The 22,180-nt window shown below is 44.6% G+C and overlaps 1 protein-coding gene across 1 annotated transcript; it reads left to right on the forward strand.

Moving 5' to 3' along the window:
• The first annotated feature begins 553 nt into the window (after window positions 1-553).
• Window positions 554-16,525, forward strand: wdr43 (WD repeat domain 43). Its single transcript, XM_079286204.1, has 18 exons — window positions 554-783; window positions 1,591-1,725; window positions 1,920-2,041; window positions 6,832-6,952; window positions 7,143-7,261; window positions 7,361-7,463; window positions 7,631-7,695; window positions 8,043-8,202; window positions 10,008-10,094; window positions 10,195-10,320; window positions 10,876-11,025; window positions 12,346-12,432; window positions 12,523-12,554; window positions 12,677-12,740; window positions 13,712-13,825; window positions 14,973-15,042; window positions 16,159-16,220; window positions 16,337-16,525. The coding sequence occupies exons 1-18, from the start codon at window positions 577-579 to the stop codon at window positions 16,463-16,465; spliced, it is 1,953 nt and encodes a 650-aa protein (XP_079142330.1). The 5' UTR covers window positions 554-576; the 3' UTR covers window positions 16,466-16,525.
• The last annotated feature ends 5,655 nt before the right edge of the window (window positions 16,526-22,180 follow it).

A 22,180-nucleotide genomic window follows, 5' to 3' on the forward strand; every position in this document is an offset into this window, starting at 1 on the left:
TGAAGACTGAACAGGAAAGTATAATTCATGTGTTTTATGTTTGCCTTTTTTGTATTACATTTTTTAAATATGAGAATTGCATACTGTGCAAGACAATATATGCAATTATTGTTGAAGCTACAACATATTTCCCCTTTTTTGAATGTGATAGTTTAAGTACCATTGTTAACGTTTTATATCTTATTAGGGAAATCACCTTTTCTTAAAGCTTGATTTATTACAACACCCGGTAAAGATGTCCACCTGTAAGGTCAGGAACGATATTCTTACACTGTTCCTTTCAAACTCTGACGGGATGGCATCGTGGCAGGAAGGGGTCGATAGATGGCCACAGTGCCAGCGTGGAGTTTGGAGAGGACGATGAGAGGCTGCAGCCATGTTAAATTAACTTTTTTTAAATGAAAAAGTAATAATTCCATTTGTGAGGAGCAGACTTGAATGCAGCATCAGTCAACCAGCTTGTTTGCCTGGCAGGGGCGGGGCTCCGTCTCACGCGCTAGTGCGCATGTCCGCAAAGGTCCACACGTGGTTGGTCTGGTGTAAACCACGCACGCAGACGCAAGCAGCGGCTCAGAAATGGCGGCCGATACTGTCAGCTCTTCGCTGCAGCTACCCTGCGTTTTTTCACCAGAATCACGGCAGTACTTGGCATTATGTGCCCAGGACGGCAGACTTCGCATTTGGAACACAGATAGTAAAACACTTCACCAAGAATACGTGCCATCAGCCCATTTGAGTGCCACTTGTATCTGCATAACCTGGGGACCATGCCGGACAGTCAAGGTACGTGAGGCTGCGTTACGAGGCCTGAGCGAAGCTGCCCGTGAGAGTTTTCCTCCAGAAGTGCGCACAATAAAACCAGTAAAGTGTCACTCTTCTCTAAGGAAATTCCACGGGAAGCTTGAAACCTTCGGCCGCGCGCTACTGTGGACGATTTCATGTGTCCGACACAGACTTGGTTAGAAGGGTAGCCACGTTAGCAGTTAGCTAACGTTAGCTTTCAACATCTGCGCAGGACGCACATGGTAGTCCCGCATGGTAGTCAAGAAAACATAGACAATGTCTTAATTCAGTGTTTCAGAGTGAACTAACTCTAAATAATACGTATGGCGGCTACGTTCATCCGTCCAATGACCTCTGACTTCATGGAGCCCTATAGCACTGTAAATAAAGTCGTTATTTAAGTTAGCATTAGCCGAGTAGAGCTTTAGGAGCGCGTGCCACCATGACACTTCCGAGTGGTGAGGTTGAAAAAGTTTTACCATCTAATGTCGATGTGCAACCCGTTTCGCACCAGTATATGGTGTTTGGTTTACGACAGAAATTGAAACATTGAATCGTACTTATGCTTTTTTAGAAGTCTTATGGAATGTGTTTTTGTGTCCACAGCTTATCAGAAGGTTATTCAGCAAGCTCATTTATTAAATGCCAATCATTAGCAGTGATTCATAGACTTTTTTTTGTTTTAGCACTCAATGGTGCAATGAACTGAGATTTTAATACGAGCAAAGATGAAAGCCTTCAAGTGAACCAAGCGTGTGTCGTTATTGGTGTTCTTACGGGTATTACATCTCCAATGTGTGTTTCCAGGAGGGGCCCCAGAGGAAGAAGAGGAAATCGGAGGCCGGGCAGATGGAGGAGAAGGCAGACCTGTTAGCGATGGGCACGGCAGCGGGCAGTGTCCTCATTTACAGTACAGCAAAGGGAGCCCTGAACTGCACCCTGGTGAGGCCCACAATCAACGCACTCGCATCCTCACTTGTATCCTACCTTCTTTTTTTCTCTCGACTGGAAAAGTTATTTCACTAACTTGTATGTAGAAAGAACTAGCTTCTGTCAAGGTACTGGATTAGTGTTCCATATTGAATGATAGGATGAATAGTTCACCACTGCTAACGATCATGTCCTGTCTCTGCCAGGATGGAGGCCATAGCGGAGGGGTGAATTGTGTCCAGTGGCACCCTGAAGACAGTCTATTATACAGCGCCTCAGATGATACAAACATCGTAGAGTGGGACCTGCAGTCGGGCAAGGCGAGAAGGTCAGTATCTAGTTCATTACACTGCACACTTCAGTCCACAGTGACCCAGATCTACATTTTTGGTTTTCTTGCTCAGTTCTGTTAACAGTGTGAACAGCACAAATCACATGGAATCTGATCTTTTTCAATTCAGATCTGAGCCCCAATTGTATGTGACCCTAAATCAGATAAAGGTCTGGTTTTTGTTTTGCAATGCGACCCCAGTCTGAAAAGTCCGATCTGGATTCATGCACCTTTTACGTCGTTCTAGATAGACATTCGTCTCAAACCTGCGCTGGTGGAAGTCGATCCATTGACTCCACAATCCCACCACCTGTGGGCCCAGCTCTGCGCACCTCCTTACAGACGTAGCAGCCATTTCTCCACCCTCGTCAGTCTTTTTTTTAGTATCTTTTTTCCTATTCTATATTTATAACTTTGTCGTACTTTGCGAATATTTGTATTTCCTTCTGATGTGTTCATTGTATGTCCCCAAACGCCAAGGCAAATTCCTTGTAAGTGAATAACTTACTTGGAAATGAGCCTGATTCACATCAGATCTGAACAATGAGTCAGAATTGAGCACCGAGGCTTACAGGGTGACTGTAGCCTTCAAGATAGCATATTTGTAAAAATGGAATGTGGGGAAGAATGAACGAGTTCCTCCTGATCTGTCCAGAACTGACTGAGCCAAAAGGCATTTGCGCTATTGAATCACATTGTGATATATAAAATCTGAATGGGATGCTGTTCGATTTATTTATGGGTGTGTGTGTGTGTGTGTATATATGCGTGTGTGTATATGTGTATGTATATATATGTATGCATGTGTATATGTATATATGTATGCATGTGTATGTATATATGTATATGTGTGTATGTATATATGTATATGTGTATATATGTGTGTATGTGTATATATGTATGTGTGTGTATATATGTATGTGTGTGTGTGTGTGTGTGTGTGTATACACACACACACACTAGGGCTGCACGATTATGGCCAAAATCATAATCGCGATTATTTTTGATCAATATTGCGAACCCTGATAATTTCACGATTATTCATTCATTTTAGGGACATCTTTTTATTGCACTTTCACGTTTAAATGAACAATAACACTGCTTCCACTGTTGTGCTACATTCAGGCTAATGTACAACTCTTTGCATCAGACTGGTCCTGATCACAGTGCATCTCGTAGAAGGAAAATATAAATAAAATAGTATCAACACTTTTTACCCAAAATTAAATCAACAGAGCACTGCTTTCACTTCCATTTTGTGCTACATTCCAGCTAATCGCTATGCGGCGATTAGCATTAGTGATTACTATGTGGACACAACTCGAACGCACTCTGTGCATATCTTCCAGACAACGCATGATGATCCTTTTCGAGGGGCTAGCTCCTCGCCTTCTGCTCCAAAATATTTGATTTAGCGACACGACACACGGTCACGGCCGTCTGCTCTCTGTTCTGTTGTCCGTCTCTCTTCTTCTACTAATACTGGAGTCTGCAGGGTGCGCGCATGACATCTCCCATCTCGTTCGCCCCCTGGTGGTCGGCTGACTGTTAGTTGAGGAAGCGCTTGATTTGATATGTAGCAGAGCACGCATTTTAAACGTCAATATCGCAGACGATCATGCTCATTTAATCGTGGCAGCCAAAATCGTGTTCGCGATTAAAATTCGATTAATTGTGCAGCCCTAATACACACACACTATAGTACAGTGCCAGGTGAAGTAGGTGAAGAAAAAGAATGGTGTGTTTTCAGTTTATCACACTTCAAACCGCTGAGTGTAAAGAATCGTGTTCTCTGTTTTTGAGAAGAACATCGAACGCCTCTTTTACATTCCTATTGTACTTTTCTGGTTAAACTCCAAACAGTGTGTTGTGTAGCGTGTGTTTTCAATCTCAAATGATCTTCACCAAGTACAGACTTTTAGAGAACACAAGTTGTCCTTCTGGCTGTTTCTAGAATCAACATCAATTAGCGATGACATGACCTGCTGCCGGTCACATTTGTCATCGTAATCCTTGGATGGTTGAGCGACAGCACGCTGGTTTTTACATGTCCAGCTGGGATTCTTTAATTGAGATAATCACATGAGCATATTTGTTATTAACTACTGTATGTACAATGCACATTCTAGTTAAAACTCTAAATGTCGACTAGATTTCGTGAAATTATTGGCACAAACAAATGTTTTGCCATTTCTGTCTGTTCTGTCTGTTACATCTCAGCATTAGGCTTACAGATTTACATCGTACGCTTACTTTATTTACATATTCACACATAATCGTCATGTTTTTAGTGGGCACCTAAGCCATGCGATGTATTCCAAAACTTTGGCCACCGTGAATCCAGTAAAAGAATAAGTCGGAGCCGGTTACTCCGTTACTTGTTGTTGACATGAAACCATTTCTTCTCCTTTTTTCCAACTGTAACTGAGACGGGAGCCTGAGCGTTTCTCACATTCAGAACAAACTTACCTTGCGTTGCGACATGCTGCTCTAACTCAGGAACATACGATGTGTCCGACCCATCCACTGCTGCTGGTCTGCGCACTCCTAAATGTGCTGCCCTTTTCGCTCTACTGGTTTTCCTCAAAACTAATACATTTAATAATCTTTTGACAACATTAAATGGGCACTAATATTCAAAAGGGCAGGCTTTCCCCAGTATAATGGTGGAGAAACCCTGAACTTCTCAACCAATGAGCTATGAGCACTGTATGATATCTGGAGAGAGAGACAAGTTGGTCTGGAGCTGCTTTTGGATGAAGTTCAACAAAACACTGAGGTCGACCTCTGTTCATCCCAAACACAGACCAACAACAAAAGTTTAATTTTCCAATCAATAGCAGGACTTCTGAGGTGAACCGAAACATAACAGCTGTTTCTTCTTTAAATCAAGGAGTCTCTGGTGACTTCACTTCCTGTCTGTGTGAACATTTGAAACTACCTGCTGCGTTTCATTCATTCTGTTGGTAACGTTTAGGTTCCAGTGTTTTAAGTGATACCAGTTGTCTTTTAAAGTCGTATACTGAAACAAAGTATCTCTCAGTACTCTCTTTATCCCGAAGGAAATTAAGTTTTTACTACGAAAACAAAAACACCGATACACACGGGAACGATCAATAAAAACCTAATGAAAGCAACTAAAAACAAACACGGCGAGCAATGAAGGTCTAGCCCACAGAAGTACTACAGACTCTGATGCCATCATTAATGTGTGAAATATAAATGGCATTTTTTCAGCCACAGCCAGCTAAAACCCATGCTGCCTTAAGACCAACCTGAAACTGTATCAAAGTGAATTTCATTCATAAAGTCAAATTTTACAAATTAGTTGACGGAGGCTTTACAAGCTGTACAGTATACAACACCTCGTGTCCTTTGAGCCTCGTTTCAGATGAGAAAAACTTCAGTTAAGATGAAATAAAACACTTTTAGAACACGTGCACGGTCATTTGTTTTAACCTATTCATCAACATATGGAAATCTTTCTTTCTATTTTTGTATCCAAATCATCTTTTCTTCCCATGAAACATAATATGAAGTGTGCTTACGTAAGCTACCAGCCAATTTCAAATGTTTCCTTTCTCTGGGGCTCCTCACAGTACCGAAGTTACAGTCACTCGAACTCTAACTTTCGCCAAATACTCATTTTCACTGAGCAGAGCCTGAACGCATCATAATGTAAGTGAACATAAGTCGTTAGCGGTGCTGCTAATGTTACCAGCTCTCCTGTTATTGTAAACACAGATTGGTTTACACTGGAACATTATCAGAGACTAGAAAAGAACAATGATGTCCTGATCACATATTTTACTGAACCGTGAGGGGGGGGGGGCCCGGACGGATCGACAGTGGCAACGTCTGCGAAGGGACAGTAAATTCAAATCGATGATCAAAATAGTTGTCGGCTGCAGCCCGACATTCAAGCAAATATGCCCACGTCTGCTCGAGTAGAGGTTAGGTGTGCGGGGAAAATACATCACATGATTTTAGTTCTGTAAGGGACAAAGGGGGAATAACAGTCAGTTCTGAAGAACAGAGTGCCATAAGTGATTGAGTGAGTGAATGCAATCTTTCTCACGGGGACATCTGTAAAAACAAAATGTCTTTTATGGCTCTGAATAACTACCAACTTGTATTGCTCTTACTCGATCTGTTCATCGTAAAAGCTCAACTTTCATTCGGTCAGTCCACCACCTCTGCTTGCAGAACGCTCAAAGTGGCGCGTGTCTAAAGAGCGCCTCTCCCAACAATGTAATTGTTTTAAATGGCAGATTATTTCCTCATTGTCTCAGCCTCTCCTCGCATAGAGACGTCACTATTAGTTTGACAGATGTCAGAACCCGGCACTTCACTCCCAACTACTGAAATGCACCAACGAGCGCTCCTCCATCATGCATTCCTCATCGGCGTATTTCGGCGTGAACATCGTGTACTCCGGTGATTTAGCAGCGGCACTGGCTGCGGGTACAATCACGAGCCGTAATGTCGCCGTGAATCCTCTCTGAAGCCCGTTCTGTGGTCCACACAAATGGTTTTGCTGAGTGGCGAGTGTTTTGCACATCTCTTTCTGCTATCAGCTGGAGTGCAGTAGTTACACGGCGTGCTGTTGAATGTAGCTGCTCGGGCTCGTCGCTTGAATCTAAAAGAGATGGAAAACTGCAATAGACGGAAGGGCTACTTGGATCCGTCACTGACTCGTGATCCTGTTGAACAATGTTGACAAAACAAGAAACGGAATCCCATAAAAATGCAGTTAGGAGATCCACTGTCTTCACTTGTCTCCACAGTAAGTGGAAGGCGGACCGTGCAGCGGTGACCAGTTTGTGTGTGAGCGCTGACGGCAAACTGCTGCTCTCAGCCGGTCAGGTTATCAAGATGTGGGACTTGGACACCAAGGAGGTTTACAGGGTGAGTGTCTGCTCATTTCTATTCATGTTTGTGGATTTATTAGACTGGGGGTCAACTATTCTGGCGCTGAAGTAAGTACGCTAGTAGCCCCGATAAGTGGTAGTGAAAACCTCCGGTCCCGGTTTTGTTGAAGACAAAGTCTGATGTTTTCAGCCGAACTGAGCTGTTTTGTCCTCTTCCCCTCCCGCAGAAGTTCACAGGCCACTCCACGGCCGTGACAACCCTGCGCTTTGCCACCACACGACCCCCCAAGAGCAACGGCCTTTACTTCCTATCCGGTGCCGCACACGATCGGCTGCTCAGTGTCTGGTGAGTGCACGCTTAATACCCGCAGCCCGTCTCCTGTTCCCTTGAGACGTACCACTGCTTATTTGTCACAGAACTGACGCCAAGTTGTCTCCTCCACAGGCAAGTACGAGAAGACGGAAAGGACAAGAATTCAGTGGTGTCCTTCACGCTGACGGACGAGCCACAGCACATCGACCTCATCGCGTCCAACAGCAAGGAAGAGGTCAGAGCGGACAGAATGTCCAAACATTACACTAATCTGACTGACCTCTTCATGTGCATACGGGGAGCGTAGCGATGAGGATTCAAGCTCTCGCTCCTGCCGAAGTGGTCCTCCCTGTGATGTTCTATGAAACCCATTTACCTCATGCTAATGTTTGTTTCACACAGGCGGTGAGGCTGGCGGTGGTGTGTAAGGACGGGCAGCTGCATCTCTTTGAGCACTTTTTAAATGGGTAAGCCCTTAAAGCACCACACACTGTACGAGGCAGTGTAAGGTAACTTTATGAAACATTTGGAAAAGGCAATTACTTTCTCTCAATTATGAGATGTTTTGTATTCCAGTCATATGGTAATAAAGGTGATAAAACCAAAGATTTGACTCAAACAGAGCTGCTCTTCTGTCCCAGCAGCTGTATTTTGAGAGGCAGAACGCCTCCATGGAGGCTGAAAGTCATTTTGCATATTTGTTCACTGAGTTTGCCCCTAATGGCTGTTAGGGGACCTTGCACAGCCAGCAGAAGGCACTAATCGCGTCTTTCTCTGCAGTGATTCTTAACTTTCATCCCGTCTGTCCCCACAGGCCCTGTAAGAAGCCGTTGTCCCCCTCGTGTACCGTGCAGATGTCGGACACAAAGGACTCCCCGGGGCCGATCCCGCTGCTGGCTGCTGCCCTCAGAGTCGGTACGCAGACTGTGCTGCTGGGCTACGGCAACCACCTGCAGCCTGTGATGGAGAAAGTGGTGAGTACACAGGAGGCTGCGGAGATGCATGCGTGTTTACTCGTAAGGTTAGACCACTGTGAAGATTTGCATGTCCGGGTTCACCAGATATCCCCTCTAGGTGGACTCCAAGTTGAATCAGGGCTCTCTCGAGGACGTGGAACGGCTGATTTGTGAAGTCAAAATGAGGAGCTGTCGTTAGGGAGGCGTTGGTGCTTTCTAGTCGTGCCGTGGAGCTAAAAGCTGCCGTTAATGGAGGCGGCGTTGAGTTACATTATGAGCTACCAGAGCTGATTAGCCTGGTGTGTGTTCTTGTACTGCAACCGGACAAAAATAATATCCTACGTTTTTCCAGGAAGTCGGAGATATACGGTTGTGACTTGTTGGATAATAATACAGTAATACTAAATGCTTGATGGCGTACGTTACGGTAAGTCTCAGCTCGGCTGACGTTTTGTTTCGACTGCTTTCAGCTTTTAGCCTACCGTACTTTTCGGACTATAAGCCGCTACTTTTTACCCCACGCTTTGAGGCGTCTGCTTATAGTCCGGTGCGCTTTATATACGGATTTTTCCGTAGCTTTTCTCCGCCACAAAAACGCAACTTCCGGTTCCGGTCTAACACAACATTTACTAGCTCCCGACACAGAACAGTTGCTACCAGCAACCCCTCTGCTACCAGCTGTTACTGACAGGGTCGCTACAATATGGATGAAGTACCTTTGACCTACCTCTCACTAGGACTGTTAACAAAAAAGGTTGAGCGGCAAGATGCTTTTAACAGTACATGTCCGACTCGCTAGCTTCTAAGCTAATTTTAACATTACGGCCAATGGGGAAATGCTAACCACGATTAGCATTAGCGAATATATAATATATCTTTGTACATCTTTTCATGCAGACATACTTGCATTACAGACTAAGGTCTCTCACGGCTACCAAAAGAAAAGCAATGAGGCAATAACTGTTGTTGCTCATAGCTCTGAATAGCTGTTGTGCTAGCAGCAACTGGCCAAGCCAGTTAGCCGTAAATGCTATTCAGAGCTATGAGCAGAGAAGATCAGCTTTTTCTCAAGTCTGCCAGTGGATCCTAACAGCCCGGAACAGTGTGAAAGAATCCATCATCACCAACGGGTTCTGAAAGGCTGGGATACTATGAGATTAAGGGGACAGCGCAATGAGGACGACAACACAAGCTCAAGGGCGGATTTGCCCCGGTTCATGATGTGGTGTGTTCAAGGACCCAAATGCAGACTCGTTTTTTCCAGTTTTTTTTCCCAGTTCTACAAAACTTGTTAAAGAGTTTTTTTTGTGTGCGTGTTTTTGAGTGAGAGAAGTAAATGTTTTGTAGAACACGTTTTGTAGCACTGTAAAAAGAAGAAGAAGAAAAAAAAAAACACGAGTCTGCATTTGGATCCTTGAACACACCACATCATGAACTGGGGCAAATCCGCCCTTGAGCTTGTGTTGTCCTCCTCATTGCGCTGTCCCCTTAATCTCATAGTATCCCAGCCTTTCAGAACCTGTTGGTGATGGTGGATTCTTTCACACTGTTCCGGGCTGTTAGGATCCACTGGCAGACTAGAGAAAAAGCTGATCTTCTCATGCAGCGTGTCTACGTTGCTCATAGCTCTGAATAGCATTTACGGCTAACTGGCTTGGCCAGTTGCTGCTAGCACAACAGCAGGAAAGTACGGTAAATACAGTCCACTCGTGGTTCTTGCTCAGTGAACTGTGAAGATGTTCAGTAGCTTCACAGTAATGATATTATCAGCCTTTTTCACTGAACTCTTGATTGACCCACAATGCTCCCTCTTATCTGTGCAGGAGATCAACACAGCAGAGAGACATGTGTGTTTGACCCGGGATGTTCACGCCAGCTTGTCCCTTTCCATGGAAACCGCCGTGTCCAAGGTAACAATCTCGTCTTGCTCTCTGGGTCAACAGAACCACTGTAGCGTGGGCATGTTGGAAATGATGGAAACTTGACATTTTGGGTTTTTTTGCGTTCCAGGTGAAAACCCCTGTTGTGAACGCCAAGAGCAAAGTGTTGGTCCCCGGGCTCCCCGGTCACCAAGCCCCCATCAAGGGAACCCCGCAGGGATCGGACAAGAGGAAAAAAGACACCGACACCAAAGAGGTGTGTTCAGTGTCTGACGACGCACCGAGCAGCAGCTCACCTAATGAAGACCAGAGTCACACACTAGACGTTCATTCTTATTTCATTCTTTGTGATCACATGTTTACATAGATTCAGGATGTGCATTGCAAATCCTAACCAAGAACATAAATAATGAACAGAACATGAGGGTCAACAGGCCAGCCAGTGTTTCTCAGATTGGAGTGAGACGAGGAGAAAAGGTGATGTCGTGATCTTCGCAATAAAACATCTTTGACGCGTCGAGTCTTGGCCAATCAGCGTTAAGACGTCGACAGCGTCTTCATTTCCCTCTGTTAAAGTTTAAGTTACGTTACAGTTCAGACTTGCTGGGTTGAGTCTAACGTCCAGAGCTATTTCCACTGTTAACGTTGGCGATTTAGGAGGAAAAACCGCAACGTGATGAAACATTGCTTGTTGTCGTATTCGTTCTCTGTGATGCGGTGTTGGTGTTAAACCTGAGTGAGACGGATACATTTAGTGTCAACACATCTCAGCCAATCCCTGTTGACTTGATATATCTGTGCTCTCCTGTAGATGTCCATAGCGGAGCGGCTAAGGGAAATCGATCTGTCTACAGTCTCCGTTGACAAGGGGGCCCCTAAAGGGACGGCCTCTCTACAGACGGACAACTTTGCGGTGCTGCTGCTGCAGGGCCTGGAGAGCAAAGACGCCAACATCCTCAATGTGAGTCTGAGTTCTGGAATAGAAGCGGTCACACTTGCTTTTGCCTAAAGCAGGGGTCGCCAATAGGCAGACCGCGGTCCGGACCCAGACGCTGTCCTATCCGGACCCGACGTATAATTGAGAATTATACATTTTGGCCCTTTATGGCACTCGTTCAGCAGTTCAGGAAACACACTGACCAATCGCATGCATTGTCAATAATATCACGTGACGCTTCTGCGAGAGCAGTGAGAGAGACGGAGCGAGAGCAGTGAGAGAGACGGAGCGAGAGCAGTGAGAGAGACGGAGCGAGAGCAGTGAGAGAGACGGAGCGAGAGCAGTGAGAGAGACGCAGTGAGAGAGACGCAGTGAGAGAGACGGAGCGAGAGCAGTGAGAGAGACGGAGCGAGAGCAGTGAGAGAGACTGAGCGAGAGCAGTGAGAGAGACTGAGCGATTTAAGAGCCCAATATGAACGTTCACCAGAATATTAACAAATTCATTCACTGCCCAACAACGTGCTCACCAATGTTCCCTGAAAGTTGCTTGGATTTTGGGTCAACATAAAAAGCCATTTACTGATGGAGAGGTTGTCAAGGAGTGCATGAGTGCAGTAGCTGGAACTTTACTTGAGGGGAAACAAAAAGAAGAGTTATGTGAAAAAATCAAGCAAATACCTCTGTCAGCAGCCTCAGCCTCAAGGAGAAGTGAAATATTAGCCCAGGATGTACTAGCACAGCTGGATGAAAATATTCATAAAGCACCCAGATTTAAAATCCTGGCAGGACAAGCTGCAGCTCATTTCTCTCACTAAAGAAGAAAAAGAGGAGTGGGATGCAAGAGGGAACGAAAGAGTGTTAACGCTGGTCAATTGTTCAAAGATTGTTTGTTATTAAGTTGACAGACCATTATGATTTAACAAAAGAGAAGAAAAAAGTTAACTCCAGCCACAGTCTTTCATTCATTTTTCTAAAATAAAGCACTTTATTTTTAGATGGAGCTGTTATTTTACTTGGAATGAGAGAACATTTATTTATGTATTTCTATGTATTATTTATCCATCCAGTTAAATTTGAAAACTGAGAATAATAATTGTTAAAATATAATTCATGTGTACTTTCTTCATTGGATTTGACAGTTGTTGACTACACAGAGGCGTTACTACTGCTAGGCTTCTTGAATGAATATGGCACTAAGTGGCACGAGTTAGATATCATTGTAATGTTCCGGACCTTTGCCAGAGGAGATTTTCTCAATCTGGACCTTTTGGACCTTTTGGACCTTTTCACTTGCCATTCAGATTTCACAGCTCAAGGTAAATAACTTTGTCTTCTCTCCCACAGAAAGTTTTCCAGACTCGTAAAGAGATGGTGATAAAGAAAACGGTTGCCCGGTTACCCCTCTCTGCTGTTTTGCCTTTGGTGGAAGAGGTGAGTCGATATGCAAACTGCTGCACATCCCTCTGTGTTCCTTAGTGAAGTTGTGTTAACTCTAATCAACCCTCTCATCTCCTCCCGTAGCTCACAAAGAGGCTCCAAGGGCATCCTTTTACGTAAGTCTGAGTTTGACGGATGCAAGCATCCCGCTGGCTTCATTTTTCATGTGAAACTTTCCATTGTAAAAGCATCAGGTGGATGCACACAGTCAGTCATGTGTATTTGTTCCTTCCTACAGGGCCGTTTTAATGGTGCGGTGGCTCAAGGCCGTGCTCATGCACCACACATCATACCTGGCATCGGTGAGTCGGCATCACCGACACCACATTCTGCACCGCTGATAATGAAGCCTCGGGTTTGCATCGCCTTCTGTTCGGATGCTCTCCACGAGCACAGCACACAAACAAACGCACGGCATCCTTCTGTGCACATCTCCTCTTTTTGCCGACGTTCTCGTTAAGATCTCCGCCGCACAGCAGAGATTACACGATTTCCTCTCACCGTGTACCATTTGCTGGACTGTCCATCGAAATATCTCCATAAGCAGCAGCTGGCTATCCATATAATGTGCACGTTGATGCTGGAAAGACTTCTCATATCACACATGCCGTGACCCGTAATGTCACACAGAAGGAACACTTCCCAGGTTGATCTTAAAAAGAGAGAACACCTTAACTGTTAGCTTTGCCGTTAACGGTCTAAGAACAGGAATATTCAATGCATACTCAACGAGGTGCATTTAGAGACGCAACGGTCCGGAACATCACACGGTCCAACTTCTGCTGTGATAAACGGCTGTATTAACGTCTGTACGTAGTCAACAGCTGTCCTTTCAAATAAAGTATAATCAATAATATTTCAAATATTTACTGTCTGATTTTAAATTGAACTGGATGAATTATAAGGATTATTATATACTCTATAAATAAATAAATGTTGGGCTTGTTTTTAAAATAACGTGACTCTTAAAATAACATTTAATGTAATACATTTTAGAATTAATAATTTAGAATAGTCCTGCAGCTTTAAATTCATTAGAGTGCCATGAAGGCTGGAAAAGCTGCTGTGGTTAAAGTAGAAGCACACCGTCGAAAAGGATTCAGCGTCTGGGTGTCTGGGTCCACCTATCAGTGACCCTCCATCACAGGAAGGCATTAGTTGATGGGGAGGGGACCTCTGCTCATCGACTGCTTCCTTCTTTGTTTTTTGTTTTTTCCTGCTGCTGAAATGTTTTTTATTTACCTCCAACCGATCCATCTGTGTCTCCCAACAGCTGCCAGACCTGGTTACCCAGCTGGGAGTGCTTTATCACATGATTGAGAGCAGAGTGAAGATTTTCCACAAGCTAACGAAGCTGCATGGGAAACTCTATCTGCTAACGACACAGGTAGGCGTCACCATGTACAGAAATCAGTGGTTTTAAAGGTGTGAATTGGGTGGTGGGATGGCTCAGGGTCCCAGCTTGATGACGTACCCTATAGCACCCTCAAAAGTCTAAAAAAGTTCCAAAATGTCACGTTTGCTGAGAGGACACGGCCCAGAAATGACCACGATGGAGGAAAACTACAAACATGGCTGTTAGTGTTCACAGCTGTCATTCAGGCTGTAATTATTCTGGCTGGCCCTGACGGGGAAACCCAGTGTCCTCTTCCCTCTATGTACGAACACGACGCCTCCACGAGCTGCACAGGGTGCATTCTATTCACTCTGGTTATTTGGCACATCTGTCCCACACGGACAAATTTGTCCGTTTTCAAAAAAAAAGCAACTTGTTAGCTCCTGTTGAAAGTTATTTCCCCCGTCGCTTCGGATGATCCGTTCATATAAGCGTACAGAGATTCTACCAAACGGGTTGTAGCTCCGTCCCTGACACGGTCGTCACAATAACTTCAGACACAGATGTGTCGACAGATTACACAAGGACAAGGACCCACGGAGGCGGGCATCACTTCTCCTAATGCAAAGTCGACAGCTCCCGCCCTCGTGGAGGAGGTAGTCAGCGGGCGCTCTGCTGGTGAACAGACGTGCTTCCTTGTAGACTCGGACGGACTGTGTGCTCCACATCCTCCACACAATAACATCAGGCACAAATGAGTGTGCCTGCATAAAACTACAGCGCAAATCATAGAAATGACCATTTGTGCCACTGAAGTCACCGTTGCAGGCCTCCCGCTGCCCTCAAAGGATCTGTATTCATCGTTTTGTTCACAAGGAATGCGCAGCGGCGCTCCGACGCGCCTCATCCAGTGAAACCGTGGCGGAGACGCAGAGCGCCTGATTGGATGTGCAGCAGCAGGACAGAAGAGAACAAACACTCAGACAAGTTTTTATCTCGCCGCCGAGCATTTAAATAGCACAGGTGCAACGTTTGAGAACATGGTATAACTTTGCATCGAATCACATGGCCTTTAATGTGAGGAGGCCTTTATTTACCAAGTGACCTGTGTATAAAAAACAATGAAAAGAAACCAAAAATAGACTGGTGGTCTGTCTGCACGTTGCATCTCTAAGACATTCTCCCTCTTCACCACTAGGTGGCGACAAGTGACAGCAGCAAGAGCGTTATGGACGTTGACCACACCGCAAAGCTGGTGTATGAAGAAGGTGAGTGTTTGTGTCCTGAGGCCTTTTCTCTAAAACACCACACCATCAGTCCCAGAGACGCTTCAGAGTGAGTGGGCGCCAGCCGACTCAAATGAAATGATCATTTATTTTGCCGCCCAACTCATCAGTTGCACATTTCAGCATGCAGCAGGTCACCGAGCCGCTCTCGCCGCCGCTTTCACGTTTCTGTTTGAGTGGCGATCGTGATCCGGTTCACCGAGTCATCAGGGCTGAATCAGACCACCTCTATGAAGCCAGCGGTGCTCGTCGTGGAGCCACTCTTGGCGATGCACTGCACGCAAACATGACTCCTGTTGCCTGGCAACCTGACCGTCGGCGTTCAGATACCCCCCAACCCCCCCGCTTTTTTTTGCTTTTTTTTGGAGCGGAAGAACAATGCCCGGCTCTCGATTCTCATTACTCTTACTGTATAAAGCGCTTTATTGAACCACGTAGAGTGAGTGGTCCGGGATGTGAGGGAGCTGTGCGGAGGCTGTTGCAGTCCTGTGGATGCCTCTTGCTTATTATGGGTCCAACACAGGAAGCGGAGTGAAGTTCAGGGCAGTGAAGTACAGTGTGTTCAGCATGCACAGTGACTGATTGGTCTGTTCAGGTAACATTAATTACACAGACGCTGCCAACATGTCCGTCACAATACAGGATTAGATTTAGACCTCTAGAGAATGTCACTCTGCGTGATGGAGATACAGAGCTGCTTTTTCACAGCACGCAGCAACACTTTCCTTTACACGTATGGGATCGGCAGGAAAAACAGGAGCAAATATAACTTAACAGATGGAAAGACATTGTTTTGGGGGTTTTTTGCCGCCGATCCCGATCGTCTGAGTCATATCAGCTGATTCAGCTTCAACAGCCTCAGCCGGCCACGTTGACGCTCCGCACAGTGGGTATTGTTGTCGCTACGCTATTGAAATGCAGATATCCGCCGGCTCTCCCGCGATGTTTACCCAACAGTGAAAGCATGGAAGGATTTTCTCTTCTTCTCTCTTGCCCCTCACTGGTCTTCCCTCGTGTCCTACCAGCACTGATGGGAGTGGAAACAGTTTGCAGTGTGCATGCTGATGGATTTGTTTTCCCCTCGTGTGCCCTTCACAGAATCATCTGAAGAAGACGAGGCCTCCGGTGACGAAGGTCTCCCCGACGACGGTGACGACTCTGTAAGTCCCGAGACACTGGCCAGTCGGACAGATCTCAAGGAGTGTCTGCTCAAACTTAACCGTTGGATGACGTGGGCAACCAGTCACACAGTTTATTTTGTTGTGGTCCTTCTCAGAACTGGGAGGAGGACGAGGCGATGGAGGAAGACAAGGAGGAAGACAAGGACGATCCGGACAGCAGAACAGATTCCAAAGCGAACGGAGAGGAAGACATGGAGCGCGGGAACGAGAGCGAAGAGGAGTGAGGACGAGGGGGGAGGAATGCCCGTCGCACGTAAAATGGACCTGAATGAGTTTTATATATATATATATATATATATATATATATATATATATATATATATATATATATATATATATATATATATATATATATATATATATATATATATATATATATATATATATATATATATATATATATATATATATATATATATATATATATATATATATATATATATATATATATATATATATAGTCATTTTATTTTCATGCTTTTGATTTTAATATCGGAAAAGTGTGGTTTTACAAAAAAAGAAATCAAGGGACTCATGGTGATGAAATCTGGGCAGCTGCCACACCGTTCAACCACATGAGGGGGTGAGATGTCATCTCCCCCCCCCCCCCCCCCCCCTTCTGAGGAGCAGATGCAGCATTTTGCGGGGTCGCGTAAAACATTCTGCTGTCAGTTCAGTCTGCATCCCAGCGCTACCGACCTGACCATTGAAGAATGACTTAATCATTTCATGGCGTTCCAGTTTGCCTACACTGCGGTGTGCATTCCAAATTTGTTCATGTCATTATGTAATAATAAATAGTATTGGAGTATATTGTTTAAGCTGAACCGCAGGTGAGACGGTACTCTTATCTGCGATCGCTTTATTCTGAGAGAACTCCGTAGGCCTCTCCACAAACGCAGTGCACGTGTGGAGTTGTGATGCAGCCCCCTCCCCCCCAGGTGACTATAAATCATGTCCCCAAACAATGTAAATCTGTATGTACGGTGAAGTGTTTGTATGAGCTCTTCCTCTACAGCTATCCCCTCACATGCTTGGGATTAAATGATCTCCTGTAAAGTCTCTTGAATGCTGTTTTGTTTTTTATTTTATTTTTTTTAAATTGTTCCCAGGTTTATTGCAGCCTTTCTTTTTAACCTACTTCCTTTTTGTGCGTTTAATTTCCGGGCATGCCCCGATGCCCACTGCCTTGAACCCGTTGTTCGGGGTCGACTGAGAAAAAAGAAAATGTGAACTTTGCTCGAATAGGGGAATAAATGAGTTTTCAAAATGTCTTGGCGTGTCTGATGGGGTGAGAACTAACTGTCCTCGCTGAATAAATAAAACAGTCTTAAGGGGCCGAACACACCAAGGCCACGCTCGATGATGCTCTTTTGTCATCTGCTCACCTGTAGGCATGGCAATAGCCAAAGGGAAATTATGGTCATAAATATTTCAAGCGTTCACTTGCAGCAGTTTATTTATATCATTGTGTGATGAGAAACTACTGGAAGTGTTGTGCTAATTCAGTCATTCAAATACTGATAAAGGTGCTTCAGCCAATATTGCCATGAAAGTAGTTCTGCTCATTGATGTGCTGCACTACGCACGAAGGCCTAATGTGACCAGGTCTATTACACCATTAATGGTGTGATACTCTTATATTGTTTCAGTGTATATAATATATAAACCAGCTTAGATACCCTGGAGATTTAACGCTTCGGTAACCGTATCTCCTGGTCTGATGGTCTGACTAAAAGCCAAGACCCGCCCCCTTTCAGTAGCGTCTCTGGCTGTGGGCATTTCTTCTCTACCAGCAGCTGGACCTTATTGTCTTTTTGACCATCTAGTGGCCATCTTTTTTACTGAAACAACTTTTCTACAAATGTATGTCTAGGCAAAATAAAAACGAAATAAATATTTTTTGGGGTGGATTTTCTGATCTTGACAATTATGCCAATCTTAAATGATTATTTTCACACCCATTTGGGTCACATGAAAATGGCAGTTAGCTCTGTACTGCGTTATTACAAATCCCACTGCTGTTCTCTGCAAGACCCGCCCTGTGCGGCATTCAAGCGCTAGGATTGGCCAGGTGTCCACCATCGCAGCGGTACCGGTAACCTGGTTCGTTGTCCCGACCAATGTGCTAACCTGACCCTAAGACCCTGACTACTTCAGGTCAATGCTAACCTGACCCTAAGACCCTGACTACTTCAGGTCAATGCTAACCTGACCCTAAGACCCTGACTACTTCAGGTCAATGCTAACCTGAACCAATATCCTCTGCCTACAGCCGCTACCCAGGCTTTGTGTCTCTACTGCATGCACTCAGACGGCGGCTACAACTGAGAACACCTATTTTTAACTTCTCAAATATTGTACCCCCTCCCCTCCCCCTAGTATCGTTTAAAAAAAATTTAAACTAATGAAAAATAAAGAAAATTCATTTTTAAACAATTAAAACGATTGCATAACGAGCAGCAAACCCATTATGGGAAAGAAATAGAATGGCAAACAAAAATGAAAAACGAAATGAAAATAAAAACTGATTGAAAAAATACAGAACTATAATATCTCTGGTGCGGGGCCAATGAGTCAGTCAATAGATGAGGTGTTGGGTCTCCAGTGCAGACTTCATGTCGTTGGCTCTGTCTCGCTCTTGCTTGGTTTCCCTCTTCCATCAAGTCCCAGCCAAGTCGGACTGTTCGACCAGGCCGCAATAAGAATGGAAGCGATGAACCACAATTGCCACCGAGATCATCATTGATTGAAACAGATCTATACCGTTGAGTACATCGTACATTCGATACTTTGATCTCAACTCTTGTCAGCTGCCCCCCCCTCATCATACTCAACAGCACTGTCTGCGGTGGAGACCTTCAGGTTTCTGGGGGTACATCCCAAGTCTCTTCGGCCCAATCCCAATGTCCCCCCTTACGGACTTTGAGGCGCGCTCTCGCGAAGTCCGTGAGGGTTTAGGGATGTCCCACTGTCAAATCATCGAGTGTTTGAGGCTCTCTGCCAGACATTTTGAGCCCTTTACGAACCCATACCGTAAATCAGCATAGGATGTAATTCCCTAAATCAGCATAGGATGCTGATTTAGGGAATTACCCACAAATCATTGCAATGTGACGTTAAACACGGGGTAACCAGTGGACGCATGAAGACGTAACAAAAAGGTAAACAAAGAGGACGGCTCACGTGTGTTCAGCCTGGAATATTAAATTGAATCAGAAACATCAAGGGTTGAAGATGGAACAAAAAATAAACATGAAATCAGAAGATATTTATTTATTTATTCATCAAATATTTGATTTTGTCATTGAAGCTGTTTTGACAAAAACGAGTAAATAGATGATATGAAGTCACCTCATCTTGAGGAAAGAGCCTGAAGACTTTCAAATCAGGGAGTACAAAGTATGAAATGAATACCCATAATTACACATCATATTTTTTGTCGTTTTCATGGTAACGTGATATGTTGCAGCAAAGTGCTGTCCCGTTCATATTTACACCATTTCAAGCCCTCACAGTCTCTCACATGCACCCACTTACCAGGTGACATCTGTAAGTCAGAATCAGAATCAGCTTTATTGGCCACGTGTGCTTACGCATACATGGAATTTGTCTCCGGTATCCACCGGATGTAGGTCTAAACATTTAGCTATAATATAAGTATAAATATATATCCAAGAGAAAAAGTGTATATATATATATATATATATATATTTATATATATACACATGTGAACATCAACCTATCGACAGTGGCATGAGTTGTAAGTGGTGGTAATAGTGTAGTGTAACCTATTAATTGTTCATGAGCGTGATGGCCAGTGGAAAGAAGCTGTTCATGTGTCTGGTGGTTTTGGCGTACAGAGCTCTGTAGCGCCTACCAGAGGGGAGGAGTTGGAACAGCTTGTGTCCAGGGTGTGATGGGTCTGCAGAGATCTTTCCAGCCCGTTTCCTGACTCTGGAGGAGTACAAGTCCAGGATGGAGGGCAGGCTGGAACCAATGATCCTCTCCGCAGACCTAACAATCCGTTGCAGTCTGTTTCTGTCCTGTTTGGTGGCCGATCCAAACCACACAGTGATGGAGGAGCAGAGAACAGACTGGATGCAGAGAACAGACAGAGAACAGTCCTTGAGGGTTCAGGGGGTACTTCTCAAGGGCACATCTCAAGTCTCTTAATTGTCGTTTCCTCGCTCCTCGATCCTCGCTTGAACCAGAAGTTGTTCTGCTCCGCCATATTGACGGCCGTCCCAAAGCTCTTATTTATCTCGGAGGAGCGAGGATCGAGAAGAGAAGATCTACGAGGAGCCATGAGCGAGGACGCATGAGAACGGCCTTCCAGGAAGTGTTTTAACGGCCGACACGCCCCCTCTTTGTTCATCACCTTTACTTGTGAAGTAAAAGTATGTGTTTCAGGGTGACCTTAAAGATTCAGAGGCAGACTAATATTAATCAGGGGTCATAAATATACCTAGAAATCATCGTCTGTTGTTCCTTCTGGCTTTTTTTGTTTTGCTGATAAAGTTCATGTTTGCTCCAGAACATTACCTCATGAGTTTTTGTAAGATACAATATGAGAATTTAATTTGGAAAATGGAGTGAATTTATGAATCAGAGAGAAAAAGAGGATGCTCTCTGGGCTGCGGCACCACTTTGTGAATTAAGGCTGACGGGACAGGTGGGAGGCTCCCAATGCCAAGCGAAGTGCGTCCTGGTGTTTTTACGGACTATCCATCACGCACTCACCTGGTGATCTTTGTTCCTCTCTGAAAGGAGCCTGGGGCTGCATACCAACCATCTCACGTCACGAGTGCAACAGAGAACGTGAGGAAGTATGGCATCTAAGAAAAGCATCCAGGCTTTCTACGCTCTCAGTGCACTCAGTAACAGAGTGAGAGAGTCGGCCATGATGGAGGTGATGGAGCACGAGTTCTTGTTCCCCTGGTGGGACTCCTCAGCTGAGAAGACAAAGTGTGTATTCTCTCCAGTTAATGATGGTCTCCTCACTTCTGACAAGCAAACACAGAGAGTCACATCACCAGTTCAAACAAGGGATGCTACTGCAGTAAGTCTGGGTTATTTTCAACAGATTCTGTTTCATAAAATGATGACCGTGTTTTTTTCATCATATAGCACAATAGTTTCACTCCTGTGCCAAACCACTGATTTACAACTGAGTCATCTCCTTTGATGACGGGCTTCTGTCTTCATTTTCTACTTTCCCGTGGTGGGGTCATCTGCGCGTCGCTCCCTTTTACCCACATCTCTGCACAATCTCTCCAGTCTAACCCTAGTGCTGGTTCTCAGGCTGAACCAGCTTAACAGCCAATCAACACAGCGTGTCCTCCCCGACAGGTCTTTCCTCGCCGCCGAGCTGTGAACACGAGTCAGTTTGGCTGCACGTCACATTCATCGCATTTTGACGTGGGCTGCACTTATTTTGCCCTTCAAGCCCATGATATCTGCGCATTAGAATGTAGCACAATACGGAGCTACAGACGACTGTTTGACTCCACACCTTTCTTTTGCTTGTCACTAAAAGTTGCAGATTGATTTATGGATGATATTATCGGTTGAAATTGCTTGGTACTAGCTTACGTAAGTACACTTCATATTTAGTTTCACAGGAAGAAAAGATGAATGGATTTTGCCGTACATTTGTTTTGGTAATGTCTTTTGCATATATTGTTCACTGGTGCACAATCTGACCGTGGATGATATCCAAAAAGGTTAAAACAAAAAGCATTTTTCACCTCATCTCAACTTTAACAGTGGACTCATTCGAAAACGAAATACACACTAAAGGCAACGCTAGCTGTTCGTGATGGTTTGGTTCAGAGTATGCACATTTAACTGAATTGCATTGCATTCCGTCATGTGTATTATATTACTGGAGTGACTATATTTCATATATATATTTTTAACCAGCAGATAGTAGCCTA

Source organism: Melanostigma gelatinosum (assembly GCF_949748355.1).
Source record: "Melanostigma gelatinosum genome assembly, chromosome: 16".
NCBI lineage: Eukaryota > Metazoa > Chordata > Actinopteri > Perciformes > Zoarcidae > Melanostigma > Melanostigma gelatinosum.